The following is a 25,396-nucleotide window of genomic DNA, read 5'->3' on the forward strand; positions in this document are numbered from 1 at the left end:
ATAAGTTTACGAAAACTCACATTCGTTTGTCTGTTCTATTCAGGTAATCCATAGACTTAAACGGGTAGGTGCGATGGAGGCTCAACGGTAACCACTTGATTGTGAACTAGTTTACTTAGTAAGCTATGGTTTTTTTTATTCATAATTTTGGTTTTATTTGTGAGTTTATAATTTTTAGGACTCTTCGAACCATTGGTTTTTATTTGGTTTTGGATGTGTTTTTGACTCTTTCATTGCAATGCTTGTCTGAAATCACGATTTTACGAAAATAAATGGTTTTCTGAAAACATGAATTGCATTCCCACAATATAACAATTTGTGACTTTCGCTATAAATTATGTTTTGGCAAATGAACTAATTAAAGGACGCTTTCAATAATAATAATGAATGAACATGAGTTATAAAAGTTGAATGGTTTATTGAACCAACTTAGTTTTCAAAGCCCATTCTTTGTAATATCTTCGGATTCTACCATAATGTCTAAGCTGAATTTAGGTCGTTACAAGGAATTTAGAAGTGAGTGTGATTATCATTATTAAAACCCATGATCTTAGAACATAGAACATTGAGGATTCTTCGTGAAAGTTTGTGAAAATTTCAATCAGGAACACAAAATTACGTGCAAACTTTGTCTCACAATAAAAAAACTGTATACATAAACCCAAAATTTTACTAATTTTTATTGTTTTTAAAGTATCAATCAAGTTTGCTTTGAATTTCATTGATGTTCTACAAGTGTTGAGGAAGAGCCAAGCAATGCTGTTGAAGTTGAATCCGATGACTGAGTAATCGTGGTGGTTTTACTACTCTGAGGTTGCATTCGATTAAATTGGTCTTTTACTGCTCTAAATCTCGACTCATCAGCAAATATGCTTGGGTCCAAGATTAGTTCAGAACCAAGGTTCGACCTTCAAGCATGTTTACTACTTCGACATGGTTGGTCTAAGTCTTGGGGATGAATTAGTGCGAGTAAGGCTACTTTTGTCATCCTAATTGCCTCTTCTTCATTGAACTCCGTCCCCAACCTTGGATCCACCACTCCATTAAGTTTCCTTTTGTTGAAAAACAAGAGCTCGAAATAGATTGATGACATAATACAACATTAGATTAATTAAGCGGAGAAAGGCGTTAATGAATTTGCAGGTTTAACCCACCCATCGAGTCGGCCATAACTACATGGATATTTCTATGATGATATTGTCAAATTATAACTTGAAACACGGATCATATCTTACCCAATCTTGAAGGCATACATAATCCTCTTCAGTCGATATTTTGTATTGTTCTTCCCAAAGAACAATCTCTAATGCAACAATCCCAAAACTATAAACGTCGCCTTGTAGGTGAGATAGCCCCATAAAGCATATTCAGGGGCCATGTATCCTCTGCAAAAAATGAGCTTTAAGCGCAACATTCGATATGGACACTTTAATTGCAATAGGAGTTTTAGTTTTATTTATTTATTATATATCGTGTTTTACTAAGAGTTTTAGTTTTACTTATTTTATCTATTATATTAGGTTTTATTTCCTTCATAAACTTTAAGTTAGAATTCTATTTTATGTCAATTAGGACTATTTCCTTTGTCATTAATACTATAAAAGGTCATCAATATGAAATAAAGAGGTAAGCAATTAATCTATCAAAAGAAACGTTATTTTGAGAGGGGTTCATCAAGGAGGAATCGCTTTTGAGTAACCATAGGTCGAAGCAACAATTCTTTCTCGTCTAGACTGTGATTAGATCCTACGCCAAGGCGCATAACAATTTGGTATCGAGCCACCGTCATGGGTGACGAAAAAACTTTGACACCAAGTTGGAGGCATTCATGGAACAAATGGCTACAAGGCAACAAGCGTTAGAGGAGCAGGTGGCGATGTTATCTCTTTCGGTCCAAAAGACAACGAAAGGGGATTCAGAAAAAAATAATAAAGAACAAGGCAACAGTGGAGGCAAGCAAAGAAATTCAGATTCGCAACACAGTGGGGGCATGGTGCCACGATACTCTAAGATGGAATTTCCCACTTATGATGGGGTTGGAGATCCTTTAGGATGGTTAGAAAGATGCGAAATTTTTTTTGGCAATCAACGGACCAACAAAGAAGACAAAGTCGGCCTAGCTTCATTCCATCTTTTAAGAGAGGCACAATTATGGTTTGATCAAATCGAAGAAGAGGAGGCAAATCTGGATTGGAAACGCTTCAGAGAGTGTTGTCATATCAGGTTTGGGACACCTATGAGTAATAACCCCTTGGGGGAACTTGCAAACTTGAGACAAACTGGGACGGTAGAAGAATATCAACACCAATTTCAATCACTACTCGCTAGGACTACTGATCTTAAACCTCGACAACAAGTAAACCTTTTTACTGCTGGATTGGTAGAAGAACTTAGAATTGATATTGAGATGTAACAACCGCGAAACCTTGGAGTTGCAATGAATATGGCACGAGCTTTGGAACGTAAACAAAAAGTCTCTTCCAAGATGTTATCTCGCACCAATCTAAACTGGTCAACTTCCCAAAACACCGACAAAGAATTCAATCATTCCAACAACTCGTAACATTGCAAGGGAGGGGACAAACAATAGAACCAACAGGAACAACGGTAAAATAGGTTCTTCGCACCATTTATTAAAAGATTGACACGGATAGAAATGGCGAAAGAAGGGCTAAAGGGTCGTGTTATAATTGTGACGAGTCTTATTCCATGGGACACAAATGTAAAAGGTTATTTTTATAGAAGTACCGGACATTGAAGGCAAGCAAGATGATGATGAGATAGATGATTTTGGATAAGTTTTGAAGTTTATTTTGAATTTGAACTTGAGGACAAGCACAATTCAGAAGGGAGTAATGATATGGACACTTTAATTGCAATAGGAGTTTTAGTTTTATTTATTTATTATATATCGGTTTTACTAAGAGTTTTAGTTTTACTTATTTTATCTATTATATTAGGTTTTATTTCCTTCATAAACTCTAAGTTAGGAATTCTATTTTATGTCAATTAGGACTATTTCCTTTGTCATTAACGTCTATAAAAGGTCATCAATATGAAAAAAGAGGTAAGCAATTATTCTATAAAAAGAAACGTTATTTTGAGAGGGGTTCATCAAGGAGGAATCGCTTTTGAGTAACCATAGGTCAAGTAAGAATTCTTTCTCGCTCAGACACAGAACTAGATCCTACGCCAAGGCGCATAACACATTCTCATGCATATCAACTTCGTTCACCTTCCCATAAGCAAGGTTGGAGGCTTTGATCTCATTTTATTTCTTTATAGTTTAAAATTGATGCATCATTCTATTTGCGAAACTACGCTTTCAAGAATGTACGTATTATTTTGTCTACGATGGTAGCGACTTCACAAATCTATTGCTTTGTTAGGTTCAACTAAAATATGCAAGGATGATCAGCAGATGAAAACAGAGGAAAGAAGTAGCTCACATAGTTCCAAAGAATTCGGTGCTAATATGGGTGTTTTCCTCCTCATCAAACTTGGCCAAACCAAGTCGAGATTTTAGCATTGAGATCGCTATCAAGTAGCACATTGGTGGTTTTGATGTCTCGATGTACAACTTTTAAACTCGATTCCTCGTGCAGGAAAGCTAGGCCCTTTGCTATGCCAAGACAAATTTTCTGCCTAGTAGGCGGTCTAATTTCAGCTAGCTTTCTTTAGGACCTATTCAATGACACAAGCCAATCCAGTAAAATTCAATTTATCATACAGTTGTCAATACGTAGTGTTGAGACCTTTTTTTTCTATAACTGTTATAAAATCAACATCACCATTTTCTTCTCTAGTGGGGATATGAAAGTGTTCAAAGGAGGAGAAGAACACTTGCTTATATGGTTCCAATTTCAGAACCATCAAAGAAAGGGGGGTTAAAAGAGGTTTAAGAAATTAAGCTTACCGAATAAAGCACGTGCAAGGCTATTATTGTAACACTCCTAACCCGTATCCGTTGCCGGAATAAGGTTATGAGGTATTACTTGACTGAACAAAACTTCTATAAGGTCAAAGATATTTACCAGACATAAATTATCAACAATGCAACCTGTCTCATTGATTTTTCATAAGAGCTCTTATAAATTTCCAAAATGACTAACTATCAAAACATAACCGAATATCTAATAACAAATTAACTACTATCAAGTTATAACTAAAACATTTCAACACATTAGTTCAATTATAAGGCTTCTCTAAACAAAATAAGCGAGCCATCTTCGCATGGCTATAATGTATACAAAGTCAAAATATCATTCTACCTATAGTCTATCCTATACATGCCTTAAATCATGATGATATACCATCTTCTCAACTCACATAATGACTCGATAGTGTGATGATATCTCCGCTCTTCCAACTCGAACTAAAGGATAAACCTATAAGGAATGAAAAGAGAACACGGAGTAAGCTTCAATGCTTAGTAAGTTTTAAGCAATGCAAACAATTAATTTACTTATAGATCGATTATTTCAAATTTTCAAGAAATCATTCCTAGGTAATTGCCATTTCGGCCAAGTATCCATGAACATAATGCATATTTAGCAAATTCACCTCACTTGAATCTGAACTCAATTAAAACCAAATATTGAAATCACAAATAAGATCATAAGAACTCGAAAAGTATCTCATTAACTAGTTTTAACCATGTTTGCAACAAAATCACAAATTTACTACAAGCTGTTTTCCTGAGCAACAATCACAAAATTATTTATAACTGGAGATAAGAAACTCCAAATAAAGTGCCGTTAATTTTTCCTGAAAATAGACTTATATATCTTCCATCCATAAAATTTTCAAAATTTTTGGTTTGACCAATCAATACCAGATTTTTATTGAAGTTTCCCCTGTTTCACTGTTTGACTATTCTGACCACTCTTCACTACAAATCAATTTTCTCATTATACAGAATTCGAAATATGTTATCGTTTACTTCATTTGAAACTAGACTCATTAAGGAGTCTGAGAATATAAATTTTATCTTATAATCATCATTGTACAATTTACAATGATTTTCTAAAGACAGAACAGGGGATTTCAAAGTCATTTTGACTCTGTCTCACTCCACTTCAAATATCTCATTTTCTAAAATTCTTTTGCTTACACGGTTTCTTTTATAAGAAACTAGACTCGTTAAGCTTTAATTTCATAATTTATTCAGCTTCTAATTCAATTTCCACAATTTATGGTGATTTTTCAAAATCACGCTACAGTTGCTGTCCCAAGCAGATTTATTACAAATTTGCTCTTTCACACATTCCTTGCATTCAGATTATCTAAACATGTATATCATGTCATTCAAGATCGAACTCATATAACATAGGCATTAAAATGCTTCACTATCAGCTTTAGTTCAATTGAAACGAATGAAATACAATATCATATTCACATTTAATTTTCCAAGATCGTAATCACCTAAAAATAAAATCATATACTTCCACAAACCTTTCCACAAGGACCAAGTGTTTATATTTGAATATAAACATAGAATCACTTCACATAACTTCACACATTTACCGAATATATCACAATCACATTTATAGTCATAACACTTATTCACGATGCATCACTTTATATATTTATAATTTAATTCAAATCAAAATCGCATACAGTACATGATACATACCGCCAACTTAATATGTAATGCACTTTCAATTTGTCAACTTAGTGTAGGATCTTGTAATTGTATACTTTTATCAAATTCATCGGCACTTGGCCTACTAGGTATAAAACCGAAATTATATTATCAAGACAAAGCTCATGGGACTTTAACCGGATACATTTCAAAGACGAAGCTCATGGGACTTTGGCGGATATATTTCAAAGACGAAGCTCATGGACTTTAGCCGGATACATTTCAAAGACGAATCTGCGGGACTTTAGCGGATATATTTCAAAGACGAATCTGCGGGACTTTAGCCGGATACATTTCAAAGACCGAAGCTCATGGGACTTTGGCCCGGATATATTTCCAGTGTCTTGTATATTTATTCACATGTTAACACATTTCACATAACATTTCACATTAGCAATTTAATTGCTTCATTCGAATATAAGCACAAAATGTACACCTACCTTTTAACTTTCGGTTCAATAATCATACACAAGGAACACATAATCTTTTCATTATCCTAGTTTCACTTTTAATAACCATTTGACTATATGCCATATTCACAAATTATTTCACACACAACCTCGATCAAGTAGGAACAATAGTCACAATTCATCTATTATACAAATATCCCATTCTTTGACTTTGTTTCATAATAGCTATTCTTTCACCACATATATACCATTCAATTCACATTCGACTTTATACAAACAAGTACAATAAAATTGTATACACATATTACACACTTTCACATCATCACTTAATAGTCATTCGGCCACATTATATACATAAATCATCCATTTCATATTCGGCTTTATAGCCGAAATTCAATATACTTATTGCAAATCGAACTTGTAAACGTCAAATAATTACTTATCATATTATATAATCTTAGGCGCGCAGCAAATCAAATATAATTACTTAAGGACTTACCTCGGAAGACAATAATCGGAACGAGACGACTAATCGACCATTTTGATTTTCCCCCCGATCCAAATCCGAATTCTACTTTTGCCAATCTAATTAATATCAAAATTAACTCACTTATTCAACATTTCATTAAATTTTATCTAAAGACACATAATTTGGGCATTTTGCATTTTATCCCCTAACATTTCACATTTTTACAATTTAATCCCTATTTCAAAATAACACAAATTACTCAAAATTTCATCAAACCTATGTTAGGCCGAATTTACCTTAGGTCTCTAGCAACCCATTTCTTTTATTTATTTCACGTTTTGACCCTTCAATTTACAAATTTCTAAATTTAGTCCTTAATACCCATTTTTATCAAAAATCACTTAATCAAACATGAAAATCAAACATCAAAGATTTATTACTCATCATCAAACAACAAGATACTCAAACATTCAATAATGGCATCATCCAAATACTTTAACAATTTTAAAATTAGAGGTACGGGCCAGCTAGATTACAAAGCAACGATCTCAAAAACGTAAAAATTATTAAAAACCGAGACGACATAGACTTACATGCATGAACAACCATGGCCGAACCTTCAAAGCTTTGAGAACATTATTTTCTTTCTCACATTCGGCTATTGATGAAGATGATAGCATGTAATTTGGCTTTTGTTTTATTTTATTTTATTATAATTACCAAATACCATATTTAACCTTAATATACATTAATAATTTCCATTATACCAAGCCATGGAATTCCACTATCAACAATTATGGAATAATTACCACTTAAGGACTCCCACTATTTAATTCCATAGCTATTTAATATCTTTAACTTATAGAACACAACTTTTACGCTTATGCGATTTAGTCCTTTTTGCTTAATTAACTATCAAAACAATAAAATTTTTCAACGAAACTTTAATATCATCTTATTGCCACTCCGTAAATATTTATAAAAATATTTACGACTCGGTTTATAGAAATGAGGTCTCGATACCTCATTTTCTAAACCCACTTGACCTTAGGGTCATACCACTTGAGCTTAATAAATCGCTTATAAAACAAAAATCACAATATCAAAAACCTTTTTTAAACTCACAATTAACTCATAAATATTAAATATAATATTTACAAACCTACTCATCGGATTTAGTGGCCCCGAAACCACTGTTCTGATTAACCCTAAAAACGGGTTGTTACAATTATTTTCCATGTATTCATATACCAACAACAGCTGAATTCCCTCAACACAACATCCATACAACCTAACAACATTCGGGTGTTGTAATCCTGAAATCATGCCTAGTTCATTCAAAAATTCTCTATCTCCTTGTTTTGATTTTGAAGAAAGTTTTTTAATCACAATTATGGTGCCATCAAGCAATTCGCCCTATAGCAAAGGTATGACATAGAACTTTAGTGATATATTTCATCACATAACGCATACTCCTAAACATCATAAATTCAGTAAAGAAAAACAAAGTGATGCAGGTACCTTGTAGACGGCCCCAAAACCACCTTCTCCAATTTTATTTGCAGCGTCAAAGTTGTTTGTAGCAGCTTGCATTTGTCTGAAGGTAAAAAAGCCAGTCTGCAGATCTAACCCCCTCAAGACTTGGACAAGATTGAGGGAACCAATTGAATTACACATTCAACAAGCTTGAAAAACATGCATAAGAGAAATTATTTCAAAGAATAAAATTGTAGATTGAAGTTTGTTAGAGTACCTTGTTCTCTTGATGGCTTGGGTCGAAAATAGCCTTTCCGCCATAGAATGCCTAAGATTACCAAAATCAGGCACAGAACAGAAACAACAGCTGCCACTACAAACTTCAAATTCTTTTCCCATGAATTGAGAACTCGAGGCTTGTAATCTACCAACAAAAGGGAAGAAAAGGTACAAACAGTTATTCTCAAACTTCATCTCCTGAAGTAACACTGCATGTGCATATGGCAGTAAAAAATGTTATGACTTATCCGACAATTTAAGTACTTAAGATGGTATCGGATGCTTAAAGTTTCCTTTTGTGAAAATTTAAGCACATAAATTGTGTCTTATGCTATGTCAGTTCACAGTAAGGTTCTAATACCTTCAGCTGCCAAGAATCTATGCCATGCAGACAACACTTATGGGCAACTCCATTATTGCTTCACATCATGTACATTTTAATCCACTTTGAATTAAACAAATTTGACAATTAAGAGAATTTCCCAAATATAACAGAGAGATTGAGCAAGCACCTAAGAAGAATGAATGGCTTTTTTAATTATAGATCTCACCAGAGTCTACTGAAATAGCTGATATCAAGGGACCATATGTTCCTCTTCTTGGGGTTGCAGTTGTCCCCTTCCCAGCCCAGTGAAAGCGTATTGTCAAATTTTTGTTACTGACAGCTTTATCGACACCCTTTGCCTCATTTTGAATATTGAAATCTTTCAATTCTAGTTTTTCCTGAAAGGAACTTATTCAATCAAACCAGCTTCTGTAACATGCAAATTACACTTCATATATAACATTATTGAATACCTGGACATAAACATCAAATATCCTCCTTCCAAGACTTTGATAGGATCTATTGTCTCTGATAACTATCTCCGCAAAATGAAGTGTAACCGTATAATTTCCATTTGCTAAGCAACGGAAGTAATATGTCAGAGAAAGAGGAGAGAGGCGTGCTCTTGTGTATAATTCGGAGTTCTTTATTCTGAGAATGGAAACGTTTTGTGCTATAAAGTCCCTTGAAGTAACATCGGTATCCCAGAAAAGCCCCGTGCTACTAGTTTCCCAAGTCTCTCTGAGCGGAAAATATTTTGCTGGACCTCCTAAGTCTTCATTACCCTCATAGTCGATGCATTAATAGTTGTTGCTCCTCCAGCACAGTTTATATTTACTGAATACCAATCTATATAGAATGAATAGATACACTCAATGTTGACCAGGATAAAACCTTACGGTGAAACATGTTTTTAGAGTCTACAGATGTGCATTTAATGCAAAAAGATTACCTTTTGAGCAAGGAAAGTTCTTCTGGCAGTTATCTAGTCCTCTATATCAGAGTAGTAAGGCAAAGGAGCATTAGTCTTGTTAATGAGTGATCAAAAGGGAAAGAATAGAAATAACTAAAAAAGTGGTAACTTTTTTGCTCAATAAGATACAAACTTACAGGGTTTTGCCTCCTGAGAAGCTTTTGAACAAATTTCTGATGAAGCAGCAGACCAATCAGTTTAATATTTCAAAACATCTTACAAAAATTTGCAAAAGTAAAACGTGCACAGCATAGGAAGCCAAGAGGAAATTTTTCTTACAGATTTTCCGGACAAGAAGGCGAGTCAGAGCTCTCAGTAAAATTATTATAAGAAAGATCTATCTGGCTGCCAAAAAGTATAATATATTATTACTAACTAGACTTGAAACATTAAGGTACATTGACTTTGATTAAAAATAACAATGTTATAACTGGTATAAGTTACACAGGACATGTTTCCAGGAATGGTACTCTTGAGCAACTACAAAATGGATAATTTGGGTCATTTTGCATGTTTTCAAGAGAAACAGGTAGTTTGGAAGTATATCCTTAAGATTGTCAAAAGAAGAAAATCCTTAAGTGGCTGTAAATAACATAAGATCGAATCCAGTAAAAATCATATTACAAATATTCTTCGAAGCATCAGTTAACAAAATGCAGAAAATAACAGATAATCATGTATCAAATTGAAAAAAAAAAAAAAAAAAGAGAAAGAAAGATAGTTGACATACTAGCGGCTGTCTCTAATACTCAACCAATTTGGAATGTGCCCACTAAGCGAGTTGTGTGTCAGATACCTAATAAGTAAGCAACATTCACAATTAAGCGCTTCTATGGGAACCATATTGAAAGGTTACGATTAAAACTTAAATTTAAATAAGTTCAACCAAATTTAGGTCTTATACAAGGATAGTAATGCATGCAGATTCCTGATTCTGAAGTTGTGAAAGTACGAGCAAGCGAGTTTTATTTTGATGTTATCCATGATTTTCCAAAATGTACATTGTTCAGATAAAATAAACAAATGAAAATGTTTTCTATTACCATAAGAATTAAAAAGTCTAATAAAATAGGAACTTTTGATTAAATACTGTTTCTTTTTCAATAAATATCTTATTAAATGATAAAAAAAATCTACCTAGACCGAGTATTATTTCAAGAGTATAATGTACCTAGGTGTTCTCCAGATTGGTTATTCTGGGGTTTGGATGAATAAATGTTAAAAACTCAGCACTTACATGTATTGCATTTTTGTAAGGCTTTCAGTATCTGAAATGTTACCTTCCAAGTTGTTGAAGCTGAGATCTCTGGAAGAAATAGAAAAAAGAACAGCTAATTCTTAGGCCATCCAAATATAAATTCTAAAAATGATTGATTAATGGAAATTTGAAATCTATAAAATATATGATGAGTGCATTTACGAAGAAAGAATTCATGGAAAGCAAGCAAGATATCAGATGTTGAAGTTCTCAAGATGCTGATTATAGCAGATTCATGTACGCTATTCTAAATATTCAACTTGTAAAAAAAATGAATGAAAAATCATAGTATTCCATTAAACTAGTGAAGATGTTGCTACAAATATTATAGAATCAGTCAACATTAGCACCGTTTTACCTAATGTGATATGGCAATTGATACAATGAGTGCAAAATTATGAAACACCTCTAAGTAGATTGCTGCTCTAGTCTCTACATGGATTTGTACAAAAATCTTTGTAAATATGAAACATAAACAGACATTAGTCGCAGAAGAACTGAGCTCGTGCACATGAACATCGTACATTTATATCATGACGAACATTTTCCGCAAATCTACACAACTGCTCCTAGTACTGAATTAAATACTTAAAAATGAGATGAATAAGAACAGAAAAATTACAATATTTGCAGTCACGAAAGTTCCCATATGTAATCAGGGATTGGTCCAGATATGTTGCAGCTAGGTAATATCCTGCGTTATGAGCCCCCATCATGTCAGCACAATTATAAAAAATAGGGATTAATATGACCTCGAAGAAATTTGCAAGTCTTGGAATGACTTACAATCTGTACATGTTTTTCATATTTTTTAAGTTCGGAAACTTTGAACCTCTCCAGATAAGTCACTGATCCTTCTGAAATATATAGCATCATAAAGAGTTGTTAAAATAGAAAAGGACCCCAATTCAATAATTTTAGCATCTACATTGTAATGAACCCAGATTACGTTAAATCATTAATAGAAATGAAGGGCTACAAAATCTAAAGGGATCAAGACAAACTCACAGTTCCACTAAGTTATGCAAGAGTGCTAAGCTTGAAGGAATTGGCCCTTCAAAACCACTAGCTTGAATCTCTCTGTCAGCCAAAGAATTCAAATCATCACCAGACAAACTTTCAATAAAGAGCTATAGAGAAGCTGTTGAGACAGAAAGGTGCGCTACAATTTCTCAAGTTGCTTCCAACTTTGAAAAATGTCGGGCATCTTACCAGAGAAATTGTTACTGCTAATCCTACTGCAAATACCTTGCATAAAGCAGGGTATTAACAAATCTAGCCTTATTAACAGTAAACACTAGATAGTGTTGAAAAATGAAAACACTTACAGTTCTTTTATATTGGACAGATTAGCCAGGAATGAGGGAAACTTTCCGATGAGATAGTTAGCACTAAGAGTACTGAATTCAGGAAAGAGGCAAAATCAGGCCAACCATAGAGAAGTAGACTGATAAGTCATGCACGAATATCTAAAAGCGAAAAGAAAGCCTAACAGGTTTTCCAGGTTGACCAATTTCCCAAACGCGGGAGGAATAGTTCCAGAAAACAGGTTGTTCTCCAGGCTTCTGAAAATATAATACTAAAAGAAACGTTATAATGCATTTAAGGAAAAAGGAAAGAAATAATGCTAAAGAAAACATAGGCAAGCAAGGCATACAGATATTTTAGAGAGGTTATGTTTCCTAAATAGCTTGGAATCGGCCCCGATAAGCGGTTCATAGCAACATTCCTGAAATGTATCCATTGCTGTCAGTTGAATGAAAATAAGCTTCTTCTAAACAGGATAAACATGAAATGCGCTAGTAGCTTACAGTGTCTCCAACTTCAGAGCAGCCCATTCACGTGGTATTGTGCCATTAAGATAGTTGAGATATAGTACCCTAAAAGCAACAGAAAAAGGAGTTATAAAGAAAGATAGAAGCTTATTTGCTAGTTAAAGAGTAAAATCATCAGTTGTATCCTTTTTTCTTACAATACTTTAATATGTGATAGCTTGACAAGTGAGCATGGTAGAACACCATCAAGATCCTGCCCCAAAAGATAGCTGTTCCAATGAATAAAAAGGTTTTAGAAGCATGTCAAATTCAAAATTCCAGATATATTTTCTCTCACACAATAGTTAGGAGAGAAATTTTTGTTGCAGAAAAGGTATTCAAAGACCCCTTTCAGTGATAGAAAATGAAAGTGTTGATATTATATAATGACTGAGATGATTAATTAGGATAAACTTGTATCCGAATTCGAAGCCATACTCATACAGCCATTCATCTTGAATGAGGCACACCCTTGCTCTATTTGCCTATGGTAATAATTTCATAGTGCTAAAATCAAAATGGACAATTCAAGCAAAGCAAATCACTGATACAGAAATCAAAGTTAACATACTGAAAATAAAAAGAAAGAGGACTGTCTATGGTTAAGGAAATTAAAATAAGCATCAATTTTATTATCATCAGTAAGGACTTACATGCCATCAATATGACATTCACCATTGGGGAAGGAGCAATTGCAGGTGACAGTACTGTTGTTAATGGCCTCAGGCACATTTGGCGGCGGCGGTGGAGTAAACCAACTTGACTTATTGTTGCAAGGGTTTTCATTGTAATTCCAATCCTTCTTCCCAAGTTCTGTTGCTATCTCATGATGAGCTCTTACTGCAAACCCAGAAAGAAAAGAACAAATATTTGAGAAGCAATTGGAGGAAGTAGAATTGGGTTGGTACAAATTTACAAGCAAATCACAGGATAATTCTAAACACTCAAGTACATACTCAAATGAGCCAAACCTGCAATTTACTGTTTGGTTGAGATTAATTAAGAAACAATGAAAAGAAAAGTGGACTGGAACAGAGTAAAGTCTCAAAATATGAAGAGGAAATTTCCAATATCAGCTAGTAAAGAAATGCTGTTCATCTTTAACACAGCCTGAAGCAAGAAAGAAGTTGCAAAGCTGTGCTAACTTACCTTCATAATCTGGAGGATAGGGCGGCTCCACTTGGGCTTCAACTTGGTTTGGCTCCATGCAAATGAGCATCAAGACTGTAAGAATCATGAACCCAAAGAGTATTTTCATGGTTGAAGGACGTGTAGCAAGTCTGCCCATGTTTCTCTTAGTGAAATGAAGCAATCTTCTTTCACCTAAACCAATTTTCTCTTCAAAAGTTAGCTTTTGATGCAGCTCTAAGTAACCAACTTTTGAAGTGTATGAGGAAAATAGTACCGTACTTAGACATTCATGATTTCAATGATGGAAATGCGGAAAAGATAAGTTGGAGAAAAGTCCTATGTCATGTGAAAAAAGGTACACTGAAGTATATTACCACTTATTTCCATTTCATGGAAAAAAAAAACAAACCCCGAAAGGTAAAGCGGAGGTTTATAGTGCTCTAGTAGTAATAAAGTAATAATAAAATTTTATAGAATAAAGTGAGGCCCCACTTTTTATTGTAAAGGAGAAGAACCAATTATGATATGCCTATAGTTTATGAATTGTCCACTAGTTAAGGATTTGGAAAAATAATAAATTGAAATAGAATTGAGATGTAAACTATAGTAAATTTAAGGGTTCAAAGACAGACCATTGATGGCCAAATTTTCTTTTAGTCTTTGTCTGTGTTACATCACATTTTTTATTATTTTTAGATTAAATAAATTCATACTTCACCGGTTTGCCATTGACCCTACCTGACTCATCGGTTGACCAAAACCCCAGTCATTAAAAACAAAACCCTCCCCGAATTTATTGAAACCGGAGCATTTGAGTATTAAATAACTAATCAATTTTAAATTAAGATTCTCGAAGATTTGAGAGGAGTTAACAAAATTATTAATAAATTTTTCTTGTCATATCACACGTGATCCACATCATCCTATTTAATAATATAACTTCATGTCTTCCCTTTCTCTTTTAAGTACTCATTCCTGCAATTTGTTTTTTTTTTTTCCCAATTCTTTAACTAACCGTTGAAAGCATCATTTCTGATTCTTCATTAATGTTTATATACATTGAAACTATTTCGAATGTAATATCTTCATTATTGTAGTTAAAATTTAATGTTTTAGAATTAATTCTCAATTTGATATAAAGCATCAAAGGATACTAAATTATTATTCATTAATGTTGTTTAGCGTATACCCACCTGACCAGTTTTTTGCTAAGGTTAGTCTTGAAAATGGAAACCCATACATTATAAAGTGCTGCTTCAAGTTCTATTGAAGTAGCATATTTTAAAAATGCGGCGGTGGCCACAGATGAAAGGAAACTGTTTTGGAAAGGAAGAGTAAAATACGCTGAGGATGCTAAAAGATTGTTAGGTGTTAGTCCAAAGAGAGGATTTTTTTTTATAAAATTAAATCAAATATATTATAAAATTTTGTAGAAGTAAGAAATTATAAGAAAACATATAAAGGAATATTTATAGAATTAAAACATATGTTATAAAATATAACTAAAAATATAAATTTAATATAAAAGTATTTTAGTAAATATATCGAGTTGGGCAAATTTCACCTAAGCCTAATCTTGACCTGACCACAAAAATCTTGTGTTTTAAAGCTTACCTCGAATTTTTTAAAGCATTTAACAAGTTGGGACATATCAAAATTTGTTGGATTCAATTTTAGTAGATTAAATAATTAATAATTTTGTTTATTATTTTAATATTTAAGATAAAAGGATATTAGGGTAAACTACATAATTGATCATTTAACTTTCATAAGTTTTTATTTTAGGCATCAAAATAAAAAAAAAATTGCAATAAGAGGACTACCGTCAACAACAACTTTCATTTTGGTTACCCGCCATTAATTTGGGATTAAAAAATATTATTATATACTCATTTTAGTCACTTAACTTTGTTAGTTTTCATTTTAGTCAATTGTTTATTTTTAGAATTAACTCTAGTAAAGTGGGAAATAAAATCAGTTAAAAAGATAAATTTGTTTTTCCTTGTAAAAACCTAACTCCAATATTTTGCTTACCAAAAAAAAAAAACTAAACTAATGTTTAAAAAAAGTAAAATACTTCTCTCTAAAAAACCCAGATTTTCCCTTGAAATAAACTAAAATTAATTATAAAAAGAAAAGATAAGATAAAATAGGTTATTAAAATGAAAAATTATTAAAATTAAATGACTAAAATGAGTGTAAAATAATATTATTTAATTTTAAATTAACGATAAATTATCAAAATAAAAATAATTATTAACAAGAGTACCCTTATTACAAATTTTTATTTTCCATGTACAAAATAAAAGCTTACAATTTTACATGAACAACTATATGGTTTACCTTTACCAATTTATTTTAGAAAGTACCTAACAGCTCTAATATGCCACCTTTTGGCATTTGAAGAATTAAGAGGACATGGTGTCTTGGAACCAGCAGAGGATAAGCTTTATTTTATCCAATTGAATACCAGCAGTCCTCAACTTCAGCTTAAGATCATATATATTTTCTGGAGAAAAGTAACATTCTAACATTTCTTTTCATTAACTTTTATGAATTTCATCTTTAAATTTTTATCCACAGTTTTAGATTTTATTTTGTTAAATAATTTATTTTTTTAAACCGTTAATATAAGAGCTTTGTTATTTTGAAAAATATAATAAAATTTTTAAAAATATAAAAACTCTATCACATACGTGTATATATGAAGACAACACATTTAAAATATAAAATGTATTTAAAATAATATACAATAAATAATGAAATGTATGGTTTGAAACAAATTTAATAATAACACATCAAATATGTTATTATTAATAGTATAAATATATGATTGATGAATGTAATAAAATGAATATATTAAAAGAAATGTATAAAACTATTAAAATAAAAGTTTAGTTGATTGGCATGTGTTCAAATCCCACCATTTAAATATTTTATCTATTGGTTTTGTTAAAATAAAAAAATTAAAATACTTTTGAATAATATAACTTATTTTAATTTTGAGACATTTTCATAACTTCTCTTACTAAGTTAGTGACCCAGTTGAAGGTCACACCAATTTAATATAACACTTAATAAAAATATAGATAAAAAAATGCTAAAAATGTATGCCCACAATGAATATTGACATGGGCGAACAAATGTAAAATTGTAGTTATAGTACCTTAAAGATAATTGCATTATAAATTAATAAACGGTAAAATTATATTTTGACCTCTAAAAATTAAAAAATTTATTTAGTCCTTCAAAAATAATGAAATCATAATTTAATACACGATAAAATCTATATTTTGACATCTCAAATTTTATAATTTAATTTTGAACTCCTAAAAAGAATTTTAGATTTATCCTTAAATAGACATACGAGAATATCCAAATTCATGTGAATCTAAATATCCACTTATCTATATTCATTATCCACATAATTTTTAATAATTTTATATTTTATAATTTCACATAATAAATTCTCAATTTTTAGATTTTTTTAAAATTTGATGAATCGAACTTGATTTGACTTTGTTAAAATTCATTCTCAACATGCAGTTTTTAAAAATATATATATGTTTTTTCTACTTTAAAAATAATTTAAAAATCTCAAATTTTATATTTTTATAAATGATCTAAGTTCATAATTTTTTAAAATTTTTAAGGTTTTTATATTTTTATAAATTTCTAAATTTATATTTTAAAAATCCATTTAATGATATCACACTTACTCAGTATCCTACATGAGTCTATGATTTTGTTGCAGCAAACATAAAGATTTTTTATGTAAGTGAAAACTAGATTATTTAGTCTTAAGTTAGTGGGATTTTTGTTTTCCCTAGGATAAAAATTTGAGTTATTTGGTAATGAAGTTGTCGTGATTTAAGGGATAAACTTTTGACAATTCATCTTTATAATAAAAGGATAATCTGTCACAAGTTAACTAATTGATCATGGATTGTTTATTTATAGGGACTATCATTTGAAAATCATTTAACCCTTCGAGAGAGGAGTTTTTACACGGATGACAGGAGAGGTTTTTTAGTGCAAGCGAATTTTGAAAGTATGCACACAAAAGTGTACAACATCAAGGCCGTAGTAATCATAAGAGGTCTTAATAGTAATTGAATAGTAATCGATGCCTGTACTGTTTACTTTACTAGGGTGTGATCAACCAAGTGGCCTAAACAATTTCTATATTTTTACGTTACAATAATATCAATCAACTTTGCTTTGAATTTCATGGATGTTGAACAGACGTTGAGGAGGAACCAGACCATGCTGTTGAACTTGAATATATTGATGATTGAGTAATCGTGGTGATTTCACTACCCTTCCGAGACTGCATTTGGTTAAATTGGTCTTTTAGTGCTCCAAATCTCGACTCATCAGCAAAGATACTTGGGTCCATGATTAATTTAGGAACAAGGGCTCGACCTTCAAGCATGTTTACTACTTCAGACATGGTTGGTCTAAGTGCTGGGGATGAATTAGTGCATAATAAAGCAACCTTTGCCATCCTAATTGCCTCTTCTTCATTGAACTCCGTCACCAACCTTGGATCCACCAACTCCATTAAGTTTCCCTTTTGTTGCAAAACTAGAGCCTGAAATACATTGATGACATAATGGAACTTCAACATTAACTAAATTAACATGAGTAAGGCATTAATGACTTTGCAGAAGTTTAATGCACCAATCAGTTACAATGCATGGATGTTTCTATGATGATATTCTCATATTACCCGATCTTGAAGGCATACATAATCACCTTCTGGTCGATATTTTGTATTGTTCTTCCCGGCAACAATCTCTAATGCAACAATCCCAAAACTATAAACATCTGCCTTGTAGGTCAGATAGCCCCATAATGCATATTCTGGGGCCATGTATCCTCTGCAAAAATTGGAGCTTTAAGCACAACATTCTCATGCATATCAACTTTGTTCACCTTTCCATAAGCAAGGTTGGAGGCTTTGATCTCATTTTTACTGCTTTATAGTTTAAATATTGATGCATCATTCAATTTGCAGTACGTAATATTTTGTCTATGATGGTAGCAGCTTGACAAATCTATTGTTTTGTTTGATTCAACTAAAACATGCAATGATGATCAGCAGATGAAAACAGAGGGAAGGAGGTAGCTCACATAGTTCCAGCAATTCTGGTGCTAATATGGGTGTTTTCCCCTTCATCAAACTTGGCCAAACCGAAGTCGGAGATCTTGGCATTGAGATTGCTATCAAGTAGCACATTAGTAGTTTTGATGTCTCGATGTACAATTGTTAAACTCGATTCTTCGTGCAGGAAAGCTAGACCTTTAGCTATGTCAAGACAAATTTTCTGCCTAGTGGGCCAGTCCAATATCAGCTGGCTTTCTTGAGGACCTACTCATTGACACGGACCAATCCATTGAAATTCAATTCATCAAACAATTGTCGGTACAGAGTGTTGAGATCTTTTCTCTCTTTAACTTTTATAAAATCAATATCAACATTTTCTTTGCTTGTGGGGACATGGAAGCGTCCAAAGAGGGCAAGAACACTCGCTCAATTTGGTTCAATCACAGAAACATCAAAGAAAGGGGGAATAAAAGAGGTTTAGAACATTAAGCTTACCGAATAAAGCATGTGCAAGGCTATTATTTTCCATGTATTCATATACCAATAACAGCTGAGTTCCCTCAACGCAACATCCATACAATCTAACAACATTCGGGTGTTGTAATCCTGAAATCATGCCTAGTTCATTCAGAAATTCTCGGTCTCCTTGTCTTGATTTTGAAGAAAGTTTTTTAATCGCAATTATGGTGCCATCAAGCAATACACCCTACAGCAGAGGTATAACATAGAATTTTTGTTATATATTTCATCACATAACACATACACCGAAACATCATAAATTCAGTAAAGAAAAAGCACGTTATGCAGGTACCTTGTAGACAGCTCCAAAACCACCTTCTCCAATTTTATTTGCAGGGTCAAAATTGTTCGTAGCAGCTTTCATTTGTATAAAGGTAAAAAAGCCAGTCTGCAGATCTAACCCCCTCAAGACTTGGACAAGATTGAGGGAACCAATTGAATTACACATTCAATAAGCTTGAAAAACATGCATACGTTCAAATAGATCATCCTAGAGAAATTATCTTGAAGTATAAAATTGTAGATTCAGGTTTGTTAGAGTACCTTGTTCCCTTGATGGCTTGGGTTGAAAGTAGCCTTTCCACCATAGAATACCTAAGATTACCAAAACCAGGCACAGAACAGAAACAACAGCTCCCACTACAAACTTCAAATTCTTTTCCCATGCATTGAGAACTCGAGGCCTGTGATCTACCAACAAAAGGGAAGAAAAGGTACTAACAGTTATTCTCAAACTTCATCTCCCGAAGTAACACTGCATGTGCATATCATATGGCAGTAAAAATGTTAAGACTTATCTGAAAATATAAGTACTTAAGACGGTATTGAATGCTTAAAATTTCCTTTTGAGAAAATTTAGGCACATAAAGTGGGTCTTATGTTGCTATGTCAGTTTACAGTAAAGTTCTACTAGATTCAGCTACCAAGAATCTATATCATGCAGACAATAGTTTAAGGGCATCTCCATTATTGCTTCAAGTCATTCACATGTTAATCCACTTTGAATTAAACAAATTTGACAATTAAGAAAAGAAAATCCCAAATATAACTGGGAGATTGAGTGAGCACATTAGAAGAACGAATGGCTATTTTAATTATAGATCTTACCAGAGTCTACTGAGATAGCTGATATCAAGGGACCATATGTTCCTCTTCTTGGGATTGCAGTAGTCCCCTTCCCAGCCCAGTGAAAGCGTATTGTCAAAGTTTTGTTCCTCACAACGGTTTTAAATTTCCTTATGACTGCTTTATCAACCCCCTTTTCCTCATTTTTAATATTGAAATCTTTTAACTCAAGTTTCTCCTGCAGCAAGCTTATTCAATCAAAACTGGCTTCAATAACATGCAAATTAAGCTACATATTAACATGATGAACTACCTGGACATAAACATCAAATATCCTCCTTCCAAGACTTTGATAGGATCTATTGTCTCTGATAACTATCTCTGCAAAGTGAAGTGTAACCGTATAATTTCCATTTGCTAAGCAACGGAAGTAATACGTGAGAGAAAGAGGAGAAAGGCGTGCTCTTGTATATAATTCGGAGTTGTTTGTTCTGAGAACAGAAACATTTCGAGCTATAAAGTCCATTGAAGTAGGAGTGGTATCCCAGAAAAGCCCCGTGCTACTAGTTTCCCAAGTCTCTTTGAGTGGAACATATTTTGCTCGACCTCCTAAGTCTTCATCTGCCTCATAGTTGACTCCATTAATAGTTGTTGCTCCTCCACCACAATTTATATTTACTGAATACCAATCTATAAAGAATGGAAAAAGAAAATACATTTCGTGTTGAGTATGAGAAAACCTTACTGTGGAACATGTTTCTAGAGTCTACAGATTTGCAATAAAATGCAAAGGAATTACCTTTCGAACAAGGCAAGCTCTTCAGGCAGTTATCTGGTCCTCTACATCACAGTAGTATGACAAAGAAGCATCAGTCTTGTTGAAGGGTGATCAAAAGAAAATAAAATGAGATTTAAAAAAAAAAAAAAGCGTGGTAACTTTTTTGCTCAATAAGATAAAAACTTACAAGTTTTTGCCTCCTGAAAAGCTTTGGAACAAATTTCTGATGAAGAAATAGACCAATCAGGTTAATATTTGAAAACATCTTACAGAAAATCAGAGAAGTAATATGTACACAGCATAGGAAGCCAAGTTAAGAGGAAGTCTTTCTTACAGATTTTCCCGACAAGAAAGCGACTGATGGCTTTCAGAAAAATTGTTATAAGAAAGATCTATCTGGCTGCAAAAATTGTATAATATATTATAAATAACTAGACTTGAAATAATTAATGTACATTAATTTTGAGTAAAAACTAACAATATTATAAGCTGTATAAGTTACCAGGAAAGGTACTTTTGAGAAATTACAAAATGGGTAATTTGGGTTATTTTTGCATTGTTTGTAGACAAATAGGTATGTTGGAATTATATCCTTAAGACTGTCAAAAAAGAAAATCCTATGAATATTCTTTGTAGAGTCAATTAACAAAATGAAGAAAATAAAAGGACAATCATGGCTAAGAAGATATAATAATAATAATAATAATAATAATGATGATGATGATGATAAAAGGAGGATAGTAGACATACTAGCGGCTATCTCTAATACTCATCCATTCTGGAATGTGGCCAGCAAGAGAGTTTTTTGTCAGGTACCTAATCAGTAAGGAGCACACCACAGTTAAGCACTTCTGCTGGAACTATATTGGAAAGATATAATCGAAAAACTTAAAAGTAAAGTAAGTTCAACCAAATTTAGAACTTATATGAGGATATTAATGCATGAGGATTTATCCTTCCCTTCCTGATTCTGAAGTTGTGAAGGTATCAGTAAGCTAGTTTTATTTTGATTTCATCCATGATTTTGCAACATGTGCACTGGTCAGATAATATAAAACAAATGAAAATGTTCTGTATTACCATAAGAAAAAAAATTCAAACAAACTTGGAATTTTTTATTAACTACTGATTTTCTTATCTAATAAATAGACTTAAAAGACCAAAATGCTAGAGCATCATTTCAATAGCATTCTATGCATAGTATTCTTCATATTGGTTAATTTGGGTTTGGATGAATACACCTCAAGAATTCATAGCACTTACATGTATTGTGCTTTTGTAAGGCTTTCAGAATCTGAAATGTTACCTTCCAATTTGTTGAAGCTAAGATCTCTGCAAGAAATAGACAAATCAGCTATTTCATAGCTGTAAGAATCTGTAATAAATAGACAAATGAGATGAATAAGAACAGAAAAATTACAAAATTTGCAGTCCCGAAAGTTCCCATATGTAATCAGGTATTGTTCCAGATATGTTGCAGCTACGTAACATCCTGCATTATGAACCCCCATCATGTCAGCACAATTATAACAAATGGGGATAAAGATGACCTTAAAGAAATTTGCAAGCCTGGGAATGACTTACAATCTGTACATGTTTTTCATATTTTTTAAGTTCGGAAACTTTGAACCCTCTCCAGGTAAGTCACTGATCCTTCTGGTTTATATTGCATCATAAAGAATAGTTAAAAGAGAAAAGGCCCCCAATGCAATAATTTTAGCATCTAAATTGGAATGAACCCAGATTATGTTAAATCATTGATAATTTGATACAAATGAAGAGCTACAAAATCAGGGATTAAGACAAACTAACAGTTCCACTAAGTTATGCAAGAGTGCTAAGCTTGAAGGAATTGGCCCTTCAAAACCACTAGCTTGAATCTCTCTGTCAGCAAAAGAATTCAATTTTGTAAAATAATCATCACCAAAACTTCCAATGAGGCGCTCTAGATATGTAGTGGAGACAGAAAGATGCTTACAATTTCTCAAGTTGCTTCCAACTTCGAAAAATGTCGGGTATCTTTCCAGTGAAATTGTTACTGCTAATCCTTCTGCATGAGCCTCATATAAAAGCAGTGGTACTAAACAAATCTAGCCTTTTTAACAGTAGAACTCTAGATCGTGTTGAAAACACTTACAGTTCTTTTAGATTGGACAGATTAGCAAGGGACGAGGGGAACTTTCCAGTGAGATAGTTAGCATTAAGAGTACTGCATTCAAGGAAGAGGCAAAATCAAGCCAACTATGCTATGCTAAATATTTGGAAGAGAAGTAGACTGATAGATCGTGAATGAAATCTAATAGGGAAGAAAAAGCTAACAGATTTTCCAGGTTAACCAATCTCCCAAACTCAGGAGGAATAGTTCCAGAAAACTGGTTGTTTTCGAGGCTCCTGTAAAAGTAACACTAATAAGAAACATTGTCTTGCTTTTAAGGAAAAAAGGGGAGAGATAATACAAAATAAAACATAGGCAACCGAGGCATACAGATATTTTAGAGTCGTTATGTTTCCTAAATAGCCTGGAATTGGCCCCGTTATGTGGTTCATAGCAACAGACCTGAAATGTATTCATTCCTATCAGTTCAACGAAAATAAGCTTCTTCTAAACAGGATAAACATGAAATGAGCTAGTAGCTTACAATGTCTCCAACTTCAGAGCAGCCCATTCACGTGGTATTATACCCTTAAGATAGTTCCTATGGAGTATTCTAAAAGCAACAGAAAAAGAGTTTTAGAATGGACAGAAGCTTATTCGCTAGTTAAAGAGTAAAATCATCAATTGTAACCTTCTTCTTACACTGTTTTAATATATAATAGCTTCGAAAGTGAGGGTGGAAGAACACCATCAAGATCCTGCCCTGCAAGATAGCTTTTCCAATGAATACAAAGCCTTTTAGAAGCACGTCCAGTTGAAAATTTCCAAAAATATGTTCTCTCAGAAAATAGTTAAGAGATTCAAAGAGCACTTCAGTGATAAAAAAATGACTTCATTCATATTATATAATCAATTAGATGATTAGTTGGGATAAATTTGCATTTGAATTCGAAGCCATAGCCATACAGAGATTCATCTTAAATGAGGCACACCCTTACTCTATTTGCCTCTGCTATTGATTTCATATTGCTAAAATCAACTTTGGGGAATTCAAGCAAATCACTGGTATAGAAATCAAAGCTAACATGATGAAAATTAAAAAAGAAAGAGGAGTAGGTCTATGACTAAGAAATTAGAAAAAGCATCAAATTCTTAAGACCAGTAAGACATACATGACTTCAATATGACATTCACCGTTGGTGAAGGAGCAATTGCAGGTAACAGTACTGTTGTTGATGGCCTGAGACCCATGTGTCGGCGGTGGAGTAAACCAGCTTGATTTATTGTTGCAAGGATTCTCACTGAAATTCCAATCCTTCTTTCCAAGTTCTGCCGCTATCTCATGAAGAGCTTTTACTGCAAAAATAATAAAATAAATTCGAGAAGCCATTGAAGGAAGCTGAGTTGGATTAAAACACATTCACAAGAAAATTCCTGGAAAAATTTTTGGGTGAGTTCTTAAGACATATAAACACTCAAGTATATACCCAAATGAATCGGACCTGCAGAGTACTGTTTAATGCAGATTAGTTAAAGAAACAATAGAAATAAAAAAGCGAAATGGAAGAGAGTAAACTGCAAAAACATTAACCGGAAATTTTCACAACCAGCTAGTAAAGAAACAATGCTCATCTTTTACACGAAGAAAGAAATTGCAAAGTTGAGTACTAACTTACGTTCATAATCTGGAGGATAGGGTGGCTCTACTCGGGCTTCAACTTGGTTTGGTTCCATGCAAACCAGCACCAAGAAGACTGTAAGAATTATGTACCCAAAGAGTATATTCATGACTGAAGGACAATTGGCGGCGCCTCCCATGTTTTTCTTAGTGAAATGAAGCAATCTTCTTCCACAAAACCTTTTTCTTATAAAAACTTAGCTTTTGATGTAGAGCGGCTATGGTACCCTTTTTCTGCTTTTGGTCTCCATGATATCCTCAGCCTACCCCACCTTTGGAGTGTCATTTTCATGCAATGAAATTGTCGGTTAAACGTATGGTTTTAGTCAGGGCGGCGTCAAATCGTCTCCATGGTATCTTATTTTATCGTGA

The 25,396-nt window shown here is 33.0% G+C and overlaps 1 protein-coding gene and 1 pseudogene across 5 annotated transcripts; both read right to left on the reverse strand.

The window, feature by feature from the left end:
* Positions 1 to 572: 572 nt before the first annotated feature.
* LOC108451255 (probable LRR receptor-like serine/threonine-protein kinase At1g07650) lies at positions 573 to 14,170 on the reverse strand (annotated as a pseudogene).
* Positions 14,171 to 17,725: 3,555 nt separating this feature from the next.
* LOC108451256 (probable leucine-rich repeat receptor-like serine/threonine-protein kinase At3g14840) lies at positions 17,726 to 25,396 on the reverse strand. 5 transcript variants are annotated; one of them, XM_053029131.1, is made up of 24 exons: positions 25,023 to 25,396; positions 24,519 to 24,702; positions 24,049 to 24,120; positions 23,891 to 23,959; positions 23,737 to 23,808; positions 23,571 to 23,642; positions 23,389 to 23,460; positions 23,230 to 23,301; positions 23,064 to 23,135; positions 22,836 to 22,904; positions 22,672 to 22,743; positions 22,515 to 22,583; positions 22,002 to 22,067; positions 21,586 to 21,651; positions 21,439 to 21,474; positions 21,273 to 21,313; positions 20,787 to 21,163; positions 20,516 to 20,711; positions 19,952 to 20,098; positions 19,701 to 19,819; positions 19,385 to 19,595; positions 18,916 to 19,153; positions 18,512 to 18,662; positions 17,726 to 18,373 (listed from the first exon to the last, which is right to left on the reverse strand). In XM_053029131.1, exons 1-24 carry the CDS (start codon positions 25,162 to 25,164, stop codon positions 18,008 to 18,010), a joined length of 3,051 nt encoding a protein of 1,016 aa, XP_052885091.1. In that variant the 5' UTR covers positions 25,165 to 25,396; the 3' UTR covers positions 17,726 to 18,007. The 5 variants fall into 5 exon arrangements, with proteins under 5 accessions (XP_052885091.1, XP_017604455.2, XP_052885092.1 ...); XM_017748966.2 differs by having other exon boundaries at positions 22,836 to 22,907; XM_053029132.1 differs by having other exon boundaries at positions 22,836 to 22,907; positions 24,049 to 24,109; positions 25,023 to 25,161.

Source organism: Gossypium arboreum, chromosome 5, assembly GCF_025698485.1.
Source record: "Gossypium arboreum isolate Shixiya-1 chromosome 5, ASM2569848v2, whole genome shotgun sequence".
NCBI lineage: Eukaryota > Viridiplantae > Streptophyta > Magnoliopsida > Malvales > Malvaceae > Gossypium > Gossypium arboreum.